A 12,360-nucleotide genomic window follows, 5' to 3' on the forward strand; every position below is an offset into this window, starting at 1 on the left:
TTATCTCTGAAATTTTTAAGCTTCACAATTTTATGTTGGGGTGTTGACCTATTTTTATTGATTTTGAGGGGCATTCTCTGTGCCTCCTGGACTTGAATGCCTGTTTTCTTCCCCAGATTAGGGAAGTTTTCGACTATAAATTGTTCAAATAAACCTTCTGCCCCTCTCTCTCTCTTTCTCTTCTGGGATCCCTATTATCTAGATATTATTTTGCTTTATGGAATCACTGAGTTGTTGAAGTCTCCCTTTGTGATCCAGCAGTTGTCTTTCTCTCTTCTTCTTAGCTTCCTTATTTTTCATCATTTTGTTTTCTATATCACTGACTCTTCTGTCTTGTTTATCCTTGCTGTTAGAGCCTCCATTTGTGACTGCATCTCAGTAAGAGCATTTTTAATTTTGACCTGATTAGATTTTAGTTCTTTTATATCTCCAGTAAGGGATTCTCTAGTGTCTTCTCTGCTTTTTACAAGCTCAGTAGTATCATTATAACCATTGTTTTAGATTCTAGTTCAGACATCTTACTTATATCTGTTTTGATTAAATCTCTGGCAGTGAATACTTCCTCCTGTTCCTTGTTTTGGGGTGAGTTTCTCTGTCTCATCATTATGTCCAGAAAAGAATAGAAGAAAGAGAGAAAAGATAGCAACAACAACATAGAAAAAAAACCAAACCAAACAAACCAAAAGAAAACAAAAACAAAACTAAATAAGAAAAAATGAAACAAGAAATAAAACAGAACAAAACAATAAACTAGATCCTGGGTGTATTTTGGTCTGTTTGTTAAAGGAAACTAGATCCCAAAATAAGAAAGATATATATATATTTAAAATACAATACAATGAAAGGAAACCAAAAATTAAAAAACATATATAACATATATAAAAATAAAAATTTAAAAAGAATAAAAATTGAAAAAATAAAATAGCTGAAAAAAACCTGAAAGACTAAAAATTAAAACCCCCCCCAACAAATGTTATATACTGTTTTCCCCAAGAGTGGAAGATTTACAGCCCTCTGTGATAGGTTAACTTGGTGTGAGTGAGCTGTTTGTGCTGGTCTTCTGGGGGAGGGGCCTGTTAAACTGATTTTCAGATGCCCTCGCACTTGTGGAAACATGCCTCCCTTGCTAGGGAGCCCAGCTCCGTGTAAGCAGCTCTGGATTCCACTATGTGGCGCTGTTTTGTACCCTGAACGCTTTCAGCACGGATGGACAGGATGAAGATGGCGGCGCCCAGCTCTCCGGCCTCAGAACTGTAAGTTTGCACCCTCCACTGTTTAGTGAGTCCTCACAGAAAAGCAATCAATCCCTTTTGTCCCCCCGGTCTCTGTCTGCACTCAGCCTGTGACCGAGCATTTTTACTGGACTGAGTTTCAAGTCGCCAAATTTTACGGACTCAGGTGGTGTGGACCTGCACTGTTCCTCCCTGGGGGAGGGAGGGGGGGTTCCCGCCAGGCTTCTGCCTTTTGCTGGGCTGGTGCTCAGAGAGTGGCCGCCCAACTGTGCAGTGGTTCCTCGTTTATGGCAACACCGAGCAGAAAGCCGATGCTTAGACTCGCTGTCTGCAGCCGGTGTCCCGCTCCAATGCCTGAAAACCCTTTCGCACTCAGGCACTCCTGTTCTTGTGACCCCCGGGAGCCTGAGACAACGCTATGCCATTTGGGATTGCGCCCCTCTTCACCTCCTGAGCGCCTTTCAGATTTCACGTCCTCCATGGAGTAAACTTCTAAAAGTTGCAATTTTGCACTCCACTGCTTATAATACTTTGCAGTAGTCCCCTTAAACAGGCTCCCTCCTGCTGACATATCCTCTGATATATCGCCCCAGTTGAAGGCTCCGCACCTCCTACCTTCCAAAAAGCAGTTGCTTTTCTATTTGTAGAATTGCAGCATTTCTTTTCTCAGATCTCTGATTGATTTCACAGGTGTTCAGAATGATTTGATAACTATCTAGCTGAATTACAGGGACAGACAAACTTCGGGTCCCCTACTCTTCACCATCTTAACTCCCCTCCCTCTATCTCACTTTCTGTAGATAATAGTTATGATGTCAGTTTAATTCTGAAAGCCGTGTTTTCACAGGTGCAACTGGGGCATAAACCTGAGACTTGTAGTACTCACGTATAGAATTAGAGGATTTCTTTCTCCGGCTCTCTGCTCACTGGAATTTCTCCCACATTCTCGAATCCCCTATTCCCAGTCCTCTGGCTATAAAGCCAGGGTTTTTCTCAGTTTTAGCTCCGTTTGTTCTCTCAAAGTTACACATGATGGGCTGACCTTGGGGCAAAGCAGTGAGGGACAAGACAGAGTAAAATAACAGAACTTACTCTCATTCTTCCGAACACAAGGGTCTCTTTTCCTGGTTTCTCTGGCCAGGAAGACAGGGTCCCTTAGGGTCTAGGTGCTTGCAATGTCACCACCACGCCTGCTGCCACCGCCACCCCTGTGCAGCTTCATGATGCTTCTGGCCTTGGGGCATGCCAGGGAGGAACAAAAGAGAAAACAAGGGCATTCTCTTCATACTCCCCAGTCCACAAGGAGCCTTTTTCCTGGTTCTTTGGCTGGAAAGGTTTGCTGTTAGGTCAAAGCAAGAGGAGGAATAAATTCACTGGTAAATTCATCACTATGCTAGTCATTCTTCAAATTTCGACTTATACAATCCCTCTGATACTGTTTACTTTTCAGTGTCATCAGGTAGCTGCTTTTTGTGTTCTCTTCAGTTAGAATCAGTTGGAGAGAAATACTGTAGAGGACTTAACTCCATCTTGGCCAGCACCGAAGTGTGTAGTTTTGAGTTTTTATTTTTCCTCCTTTCCCCCAAATCAGGTTGTACTTCGGTCCTTTTATCTAAATTTTGTTAGGAGAGTGCTTTAACAGAGATCAAATAACAGTGGCTTAATCAAGACAGAACTGTATTTTCCTCTCAAGGAAGAGGCTAGAGGTAAATAGTCTAAGAGAGTAGGATGGCTCTACTAGGTTCTCCTGTGGTTTCTACCACTGGGTCAAGGCAACTGCTCCATTTCTCATCATCTCCCAATTAGCAACTACGGAGAAAAGGGCAGGGGAACAAGTGTTGCATTTTTTTAAAGGAGTATAACCTGGAAGTGGCACCATTATTTCTGTCCATGTCCCATTGGCCAGAATTTAATCACATGGCCACACCATGCTGCAAGGGAACTTGGGACCTGAAGTCTCTAGCTTGGTGGTAATGTCTAGCGAAATACCCAGGGAATGCTAGTACTAAATATGGGGAAAATGGAACATAGTGGACAATGCCAGTCTTCCTTTTTCTTTTTTTTTTTTTAAGATTTTATTTATTTATTTGACAGAGAGAGACATAGCAAGAGCAGGAACACAAGCAGGGGGAGTGGGAGAGGGAGAAGCAGGCTTCCCACAGAGCAGGGAGCCTGATGTGGGACTCGATCCCAGGACCCTGGGATCATGACCTGAGCCGAAGGCAGACGCTTAATGACTGAGTCACCCAGGTGCCCAATGCCAGTCTTTCATAACCTGAAATTTTGGAGAGAGAGAGCTACAGAATAATTAACAACACTAGCTAAAATATTTTAAAAACTTTTTAAAATGTAAAGCTTTAAAACTGTCTCCAGAGGCAAACACAAAGTGAGTACGAGAATCCAAGGGGCAAGCATCAGCTAATTACCTATGACCTAGGGCTTTTAAATTAATGCTTAAGATAGATTTTTATTTGAAATTATTTCAAACTTACAGAGAAGATTAAAGAATGGTAAAAATATCCTCCTACCCCCTTAACCCCCAGCCAGAACTAAGAGTGAGCAAGTTGCTGACATAGGTCTTATCACTTCTGAATAATTCAGGATGTAGTACCTTACAAATAGGGACATTCCCCTATAAAACCACAATATAATCACCAAAATCAGAAAATTAACATTGATTCATTAGTATTATATAATTCAAAGACTCAATTCAGATTTTTCTCGTTGTCCCAATAGTGTCCTTTTAAGCAAAAGGATCCAAATCTACATTCATGTGTTAGATTTAGTTGCCATTATCTCTTTAATCTCCTTCAACCTAGAACAGTCTTCAGCCTTCACTTGACTTTCATGGCTGGCACCTTTAAAGATTTCAGTCCTTCCATTTGGATTTGTCTGATTTTTCCTCATCATAAAATTCCAGCAATGATTTTTTTTTTCCAGGAATATCACAGATGGGATGCTGTGTTCCTTGTGATCATCTTAACAGGTGGTTTACAATTCAATTTGTCCCATTACTGGTCATGTTAATTTTGATCATTTGATTAAGTGATGCCTGCAAGGTTTAGCACTATCTTTTTTAATGATTTTTTTTTTTGTAGTAGGTACTTTGAATGCAAATAAATATCTCATTCCTCATCAACTTTCACCCACTAGTTTTAGCATCTGTTGATGTTTCTTTGCTGAATAATTGTGATGACAATTGCTAAATACAGATTTTGCTAATTCCACCATTCCTGTTACATTTATTAGTTGGCATTCTACTATAAGGCAAAGTGTTGGCTTCTCCATATTTACTTATTTGTACCAGTATAGATTTAAGGATTTCTCTTTTATTCAATGAGTTAATATAAAAATCATAACCAGTGGGGCTCTTCAAACTGGCTTCTCTGCTTTTGTTTTATTTTAAATAATTTTTAAAAATCTTAGAATGGTTTTAGAGACTTCCTTGTATGCTCCTCACCCAGTTTCTCCATTGCTAACATCTTTTATTTCTATGATACTTTTGTCATAACTGAGGAACCAACATTGGTATTTTACCATTAACTAAACTTCACACTTTTTATTCAATTTGCACTAGTTTTTCCCTACTGTCCTTTTTCTGTTTCAAGATCCCATCTGAGACACCACATTACTTTTAGGTGGCAGTTCTCTTTAGTCTCCCTTCGTTTGTGTTCTCTGTCCTTTTGTCATATTCCTGTCATTCTTTGAACATTTCCTTACTTTCTGTCATAATAAGATGTTCCAGGCTACTTTTGTCCTCTTGTACACACATCTATAGTTCCATAACTATCTTCTGTATATTGAAAATGAAGAGTTCACACAGATACAACCAATTCCAATCCCAAATCCTAGAGTTAATTCTACTTTCCACCCTTTCTATATTTGTAACTCCTATCTGACAGAATACGGATTCCCATTATCCTTGATGTTTTATTGTGATAAATACTTATGGAACACTTACGTATATGTCCTCTCCACTCTGCTTGGGCTCTGATAGTCTGTACCAGGCTGCTACTACCACCCCCCCTTGCTTAAAAGCCCTTCTCACTCACCCCTAGACTCCAGTATCCTCTGGATCCCTGCCTCCTGCAGACAACTACCTTGCTCCACTTCATCTAGTGCACTGAGTTATTACAGAAGAAATGAAGGAAGGAAAAAGGGAGAAAAGAGTGAAGAGGGAAGGAAGAGGAAAGAAGGAAGAACTAGAGCTTTATTGTATTGGGCCATGCATAGGCCAGGAAACAAAGCCTAGACATTTTATTTTATTTTTCTTGAAGTTTAGTTGACACACAGTTACACTGGTTTCAGGTTTACAACACAGTGATTTGACAACTCTGTATGTTATATAGCTCACCACAAACGTAGCTACCGTTTGTCAGTACACAATGCTATATGCTATACTTGACTATATTCCCTATGCTGAAACTTTCATCCCTGTGACTTACTCATTCCATAACTGGAATGAGTGGAAGCCTGTACCTCTCACTCTCCTTCACCCATTTTGCCCATCCCACCAGTCCCTTTCCCTCTGGCAACCACCAGTTTGTTCTCTGTATTTATGGGTCTGTTTCTGCCTTTAAAAAAAAAAAAAATATATATATATATATATATATATATATAATTAACATACATTGTTATATTGTTACATACATTGTTATATTAGTTTCAGATGTGCAACATATTGATTCAACATTTTTATACATTACTTAGTGCTCAAAGTGGTAAGTGTGGTCACCATACTATATTTCCTATACTGTACATCTCATCTTCATGACTTATTTATTCCATAACTGGAAGTTTATCTATTTCACCCATTCCCCAACCCACATCTCCTCTGGCAACCACCAGTTCTTTGTATTTAAGAGTCTTTTTTGTTTGTTCATTAGTTTTGTTTTTTAGATTCCACACATAGGTGAGATCACATGATGTTTGTCATTCTCCGACATAAGTCACTTAGCATGATACCCTCTAGGTCCATCCATGTTATCACAAATGACAAGATCTCATTCTTTTTATGGCTGAGTAATACCCCATTGCATATATACCACTTCTTCCTTATCCATTCATCTGTCACTGGACACTTAGATTGCTTCCATATCTTGGCTATTGTAAATAATGCTGCAGTAAGCATACAGGAGCATATATCTTTTTGAATGGTAAGAGTGGACATTCTTTTTTTTTTTTATTAAAGATTTTTATTTTTATTTATTTGAGACAGAGAGAATGAGAGACAGAGAGCATGAGAGGGAGGAGGGTCAGAGGGAGAAGCAGACTCCCTGCCGAGCAGGGAGCCCGATGTGGGACTCGATCCCGGGACTCCAGGATCATGACCTGAGCCGAAGGCAGTTGCTTAACCGACTGAGCCACCCAGGCGCCCAAGAGTGGACATTCTTGTCTTATTCCTAATCTTAAAGGAAAAGTTTTTAAGCATTGAGGGTGATATTAGTGGTGGGTTTGTCGTATATGGCCTTTATTATATTGAGTATGTTCCCTCTAAATCCACTTTGTTTTGAGTTTTTATATGAACAAGGTTGAATTTTGATACTTTTTCTGCATGTGTTGAGATGATTATATGATTTTTATTCTTTATCTTGTTCATGTGGTCGATTGATTTGCAAGTATTGAACCATCCTTACATCCCCCAAATAAATTCTACTTGATCATAGTGAATGAGCCTTTAATGCATTGTTGAATATGGTTTGCTAATACTTTGTTGAAGATTTTTACATCTATGTTTGTTAGGGATATTGGCCTATAGTTTTCTTTTTTGTACTATCTGGTTTTGGTATCATGGTAATGCTCAAAGACTAGACATTTTAGAAAATTCTATAGCTAGTAGAGAGGAAACCTGAAGACAAGGAATGTCTTCAAAGGGCTAAGAAAATAAATGTCAATATAAAATTATATAACCAGCAAAACTATTAAGAATGAAACCCAAATAAGAGAATTTTAGAAATAAAGCTCATTAAAGAACCAAAAAAAAACAAGTTACCAACAATAAAATGCATTTTTCAGTAGTGAGAGAATGCATATTTTTAAGATTATATAAAATATTGATCAAAGTTGATCATATACTAGGAACTAAGGGAACCTCCAGAAGATGCTCTTGGTTAAAAAATCTCAGAAGAAAGGGTGGAGATGCAAGAAGGAATAGTGAGCAAAGAAACTGATCACATATTGGGTACATTTAAACAAAGAGTGGTTTTTATAAACAGTGTAATATGTGGTGTTAAAACAATGCTGACCATGTTAATTTATAAAGCATGTTAAGTTACTTTAAGACATGGGAAAGTATTTTGAATGTTTGACTATTTCTAAGCTATTTAAGTAGTGAAAGAATAAAAGGGTATATGATAGGACATATATATGTAAGAGAGGTAGACTCCAGAGCCAGAATTTCAAGATTTAAATCTTAGCTCTGACATTTACTAGTTGTGTAACTTTGGGCAAATAACTTTTCTGTGCCTAGGTTTATTTATTTTTTTAAAATTAGAGCTATAGAAATAATACTAGTATCTAATTCAATATGGTTGTACCAAATGAATTTATGTAAAGCCAGTTAGATTTAGAACAGTGTCTAATCTGTCATAATTGCTAAGAACTTTAAATCACAGTCATAGCATTCCAGCACTGTAGAGGATTTAGAATATAGATTTAGAGAAAAACCATAATCCAAAAGAAATCAAGAAAGGATAAAAAAGATATAAAGAAATAAATAGCACAAAATGAGAGCAAATATAGCAATAATTAACATAATATAAAATAATAAAATAATGTGAATTAACTAAGATCTTCAGTTAAAAGACCAATATTATCAGACTGGATTAAAGAAAAAGTCTAGGAATGTGTTGTTCCCAAGAGACAGCTACAACATGAAACTGCTGGAAAAAGATTGATCAGTCAGAGCCAATGGATGGGAATGGTTGGGATTCTTCTTCCAATACCTTCCCCGCCCGTCATAGTCCACTTCGGTGTCTCAGTCTCCACCACTCTTTCCTTCCTCAACCAGCCAGTAGTGACGTCTGCGTGCCATTGCTGGCTCTCTCGCTCATAGCTTCTCGGTGCGCCCCGTCGTGATTGGTGGAGAGGAGCCTACGTCATGCCAGCTGTGAAAGGGAGGGCTTGTGACGCAAGAACGCCTCAGCGCGCGGATTGGCTTCTTTGAGGCTGGAGCACAGTAGAGCCTGGTGTCCGGTCACTGCCACCCCAGGGCCACCACTGCAGCTCCCTGCCCCGCAGCCGAGGCCTCCGCTGCCGTCTGTGTCACTGCCGTGGGACTGGTTGTATGATTAGGCCACAGTCTTTAATGAGTAAACAAGCTCCTTTCTGTGGTGTTCTTGGCCACGCATTTATGGAGTTTCTGAAGGGCCCCAGAAATTACTGCCAGGCACAGCACGACCTTTATGAGGACAAGTGAACTGTGGAGGTTCATTACTACTCTACTGGGAAGCCCCCATAAAATCGGTTGTCCTGGACACACAAGTGTAGAGTTGAAATCATTGGAGCATTTTACAAGAATTCTGACCTGGATGGGGTAAACCTCGGTGCACTTCCTTTCCATTGACTCAGTATTACTGAACTGAAGGATTGCTTCTTGTTAGGAGGTTCATTTCATTTCCTGTTATTCTCAATTACATTTTCAAAGCACTGAGAATTTCCAGTGGAGTACATTGGAGTATACTTCAGTTTCTTAACATCATTTCTGTATTCAAATATTCAAAACATTTTTTCATAACCGTATTGTTTCAACTAAATTAACATGGCTCCAGTGAACCGGCCAGCCCCTGTGGAAGTCACATACAGGAACATGAGATTTCTTATTACACACAGTCCAACCAGTGCAACCTTAAACAAATTTATAGAAGAACTTAAGAAATACGGAGTTACTACAATAGTAAGAGTATGTGAAGCCACCTACGACACTGCTCTTGTGGAGAAAGAAGGCATCCAGGTTCTGGATTGGCCTTTTGATGATGGGTCATCACCATCTAACCAGATTGTCGATGACTGGTTAACTCTTGTAAACATTAAATTTTGTGAAGAACCTGGTTGTTGTATTGCTGTTCATTGTGTTGCAGGTCTTGGGAGAACTCCAGTGCTTGTTGCCCTAGCACTAATTGAAGGTGGAATGAAAAATGAAGATGCAGTACAGTTTATAAGACAAAAGCGGCATGGAGCTTTTAACAGCAAGCAACTTTTGTATTTGGAGAAATATCGTTCTAAAATGCGGCTGCGCTACAAAGACTCCAGTGGTCATAGAAACTAACTGTTGCATTCAATAAGACTTGGCTCCCTGATGTTGTTGCCTTGGAAATGGAACTTGAGACAGGACTTAATTATCATACATATTAGCCAGCATGTAGGCTTAATGAATGACAAGTCTAATGAAGCTTCCATAGGAATCATGAAAAAGCCACAAGCTTGACAGAATTGCAGCCTCTATGTTTGGCTTCATACTATTCCCATGCCAGAAAAAATATGTAAGAAATTGAGAGATTAGGTGCCAAAATATCCAGCACAATACTTGTATATTTTTAGTATCATATATAATTAAAATCCTAGAAATTATGGACAGCACTGTAAACCATATGTGGTTTATTCCTTTAGTCCTTTCAGACATTGCAAGTATGGCCTATGTGGTTATTTGTTCCTTCATGTTTACCATCCCACATGAGCACCAGTATACATCAGGTTTTAGCAAAAATTGATTTTTATTGGATTCTTACCAAGACTTAGGGAATTATTTAATGTATTTCTATTAAGCTCATTTTGTGCTGTTATAAAAACCTCCATTTTGAAAAATCACAAATCTGTGGTTAAAAGTTCATGTAAAATACACAGCGTACAGAAGCACATGTGTGATGTCTTCAGACAAAAAAGTCTTATAGTTACCTTAATGTTTACACTTGGGGTGCAACTTAGAGGGGGAGGGCCTGAAGACAGAGTGGGAGGAGGCTATGAAATATCTCTAGTAAAATGTTTCCTTTGTCTTGTGCAGGATGTATAGAATAGATCTTTAATTTAGCAAAAAAAAATTCTTTTTAAGGCAGAGATGCTTTATAGCCCAAACTTTTCTTATTTATAAAATTTCTGAAATCGAAATTCTTCACATGTCTATTGGAAGTTGTTTATTAACTATTTTTCTTTGAAGCATATTTTTTCTTGTCTTCCCAATCAAGAGAAGTGGGTTTCTACTAATGAAGTGAGTAGGCATCTAATATTTTATATGCTTTTTGAACTGTGCAACTTTGTATTTGGATACCTGATACTTTGTTTTATTATGTAATTGATAAAATGGTGACCTGTATTAATGCTAGTTTAACCATATATTCATACTGTCTGGGAATATAGTTCTTCAGGAGAAATAATTTCAGTGTTCACCATTCACCAGCTAGTACAAGAGCTTACCCATCTAAATAAATAATGAATTGCAGGAGGGAGAAAGAGGCAGGATGGTAGAAATGCGTTAATATTGGTAAAAGTGGAAGCAAAGGCATTACTAGAGATAAAGAAAATTTCAAAAGTTTCAATTCACCAGGAAGTTACAACAATTGTAAACTTTATGCATCAGACAACATTGGTCCAAAATCTATAAAGCAAATATGGAGAGAACTATAAGGAACATTAACAAATTTACAATAGTGGTGGGAAATTTTACTATCCTTCTTTCAGAAACAGATCAAGTAGACAAAAATCAGTAAAGATATAGATTTGAACAAAACAATTAAAAAGCTTGATTCCATGAACATATAAGGGGCATTGCAACTGACAGTGAGAATCCATATTATTTTTAGGAGTGCATGAAATATTTTATTACATTTGACCATAAAAATTTCAGCAAATTTAAAAATATTTAAGTAATACAAATAACTTCTTTGACTACAATTCAGCTAAGTTAGGAAGAAAGTTAATAATATCCATACATTTGGAATTTTGAAAATCTGTGTCTATAGACTTCCAGATAGGGTATAGTAGGTTGTGGCATTCCACCACCTACTTATAACAACCAGAAAAATAAAGAAAAATTTATAAAGTAGTATGTTTGAGGACATGTGAGAGCTGTGAAAGCAACAAGAACTAGGTGAAAAGGAGTTCCAGAGAGGGAGGAGCTCTCCTGAGGTGAGTGGCCATTCCCCCCCCCCCCCCCCCCCCGCCCCATTGGGGGCATTCACTGATTCTGGACGTGGACAAAGAATCAGACTTGGTCCAGGTAGAAGGTCTCTACTGAGGGAAAGAGAAACGCAGACAGGCTTTTGGTGGTCATGTGGGACTGGTACAGCAGATTGGAAAATTGAGAAGTTTGGCCATTTTCGTCCACATGTTGCAAGTTGAGTTCCTCAGGAAACCTATACTAAATCTGAGATTTGCATTTGGAGATTTACTGGGGAGTTGTTTCAACACCTGTGGGGGAGCAACAGAACCAGGAAATGGCGGAAGTTGTTGAATGGTGATACATACAGTTGTAAAACTGGCCTCAGCCAATCTTGCAAGGAGCTCTGAAGCTGGGATGACCACTTATGGATGTCCCCACTTGAGGTGAAGGGGTTGAATGTTTGGACTTGAATCAACCAGTCATTGGATGCAGGCTGTCCCTGGGGATAAGGGCATACCCTTGGATGAAGTACCTTCCTTCAGCCAAGTGCAATTCCCAGAGAGGGATGCAGCTGTGAACCTTCAGCTGATAATACTTCTGGCAGAGTGTTTCAGACCTGCAGAGGGATCTGGGTGGTGCAACCACAGCATCCACTATACTAAATGACACTTGCTGAATTCTGGGGCTATGTATGAGAGCCTGGGGAGTTAGAATGAAGATTTAAAAGACAGGGAAATCTCCCTTAATTTCATAGTGCTTAGGAGACCTATGCACTTAGAAGAGGGGTTCCAATCTTCTCCAACACTGTATTTTTTATTATAGCCATTCTGTTAAGTGTGAAGTGATATCCCATTGTGGTTTTAATTTTCAAATGACCAGTGATATTAAGCATCTTTTCATGTGCTTGTTAGCCATTCACATATCTTTTGTAGTAATATGTCAATTCAAACATTTTGTCCACCTTTTTAATTGGGTGGTTTTGTCATTTTCTTATTGAATTATAAAAGTTCTTCATATATTCTGGACCCAATGTCT

At 38.6% G+C, this 12,360-nt stretch overlaps 1 protein-coding gene across 2 annotated transcripts in view; it reads left to right on the forward strand.

Moving 5' to 3' along the window:
* Positions 1–1,195: 1,195 nt before the first annotated feature.
* The window catches only part of LOC118004206 (protein tyrosine phosphatase type IVA 1-like), a 114,572-nt gene continuing 103,407 nt past the window's right edge, over positions 1,196–12,360 (forward strand). The window contains exons 1-3 of one of the 2 annotated variants that reach the window (XM_034995436.1): positions 1,207–1,253; positions 4,173–4,218; positions 8,242–9,802. In XM_034995436.1, coding sequence (XP_034851327.1) covers positions 8,992–9,498 — 507 coding nt within the window. In that variant the 5' untranslated portion in view covers positions 1,207–1,253; positions 4,173–4,218; positions 8,242–8,991 and the 3' untranslated portion in view covers positions 9,499–9,802. Of the gene's footprint in view, positions 1,254–4,172; positions 4,219–8,241; positions 9,803–12,360 lie in introns of those variants that run through there. The other variant, XR_004677506.1, reaches the window with a different exon arrangement.

The sequence above is a fragment of the Mirounga leonina genome, unplaced genomic scaffold, assembly GCF_011800145.1.
Source record: "Mirounga leonina isolate KUSES-001 unplaced genomic scaffold, KU_Mleo_1.0 Mir_92, whole genome shotgun sequence".
Taxonomy (NCBI): domain Eukaryota; kingdom Metazoa; phylum Chordata; class Mammalia; order Carnivora; family Phocidae; genus Mirounga; species Mirounga leonina.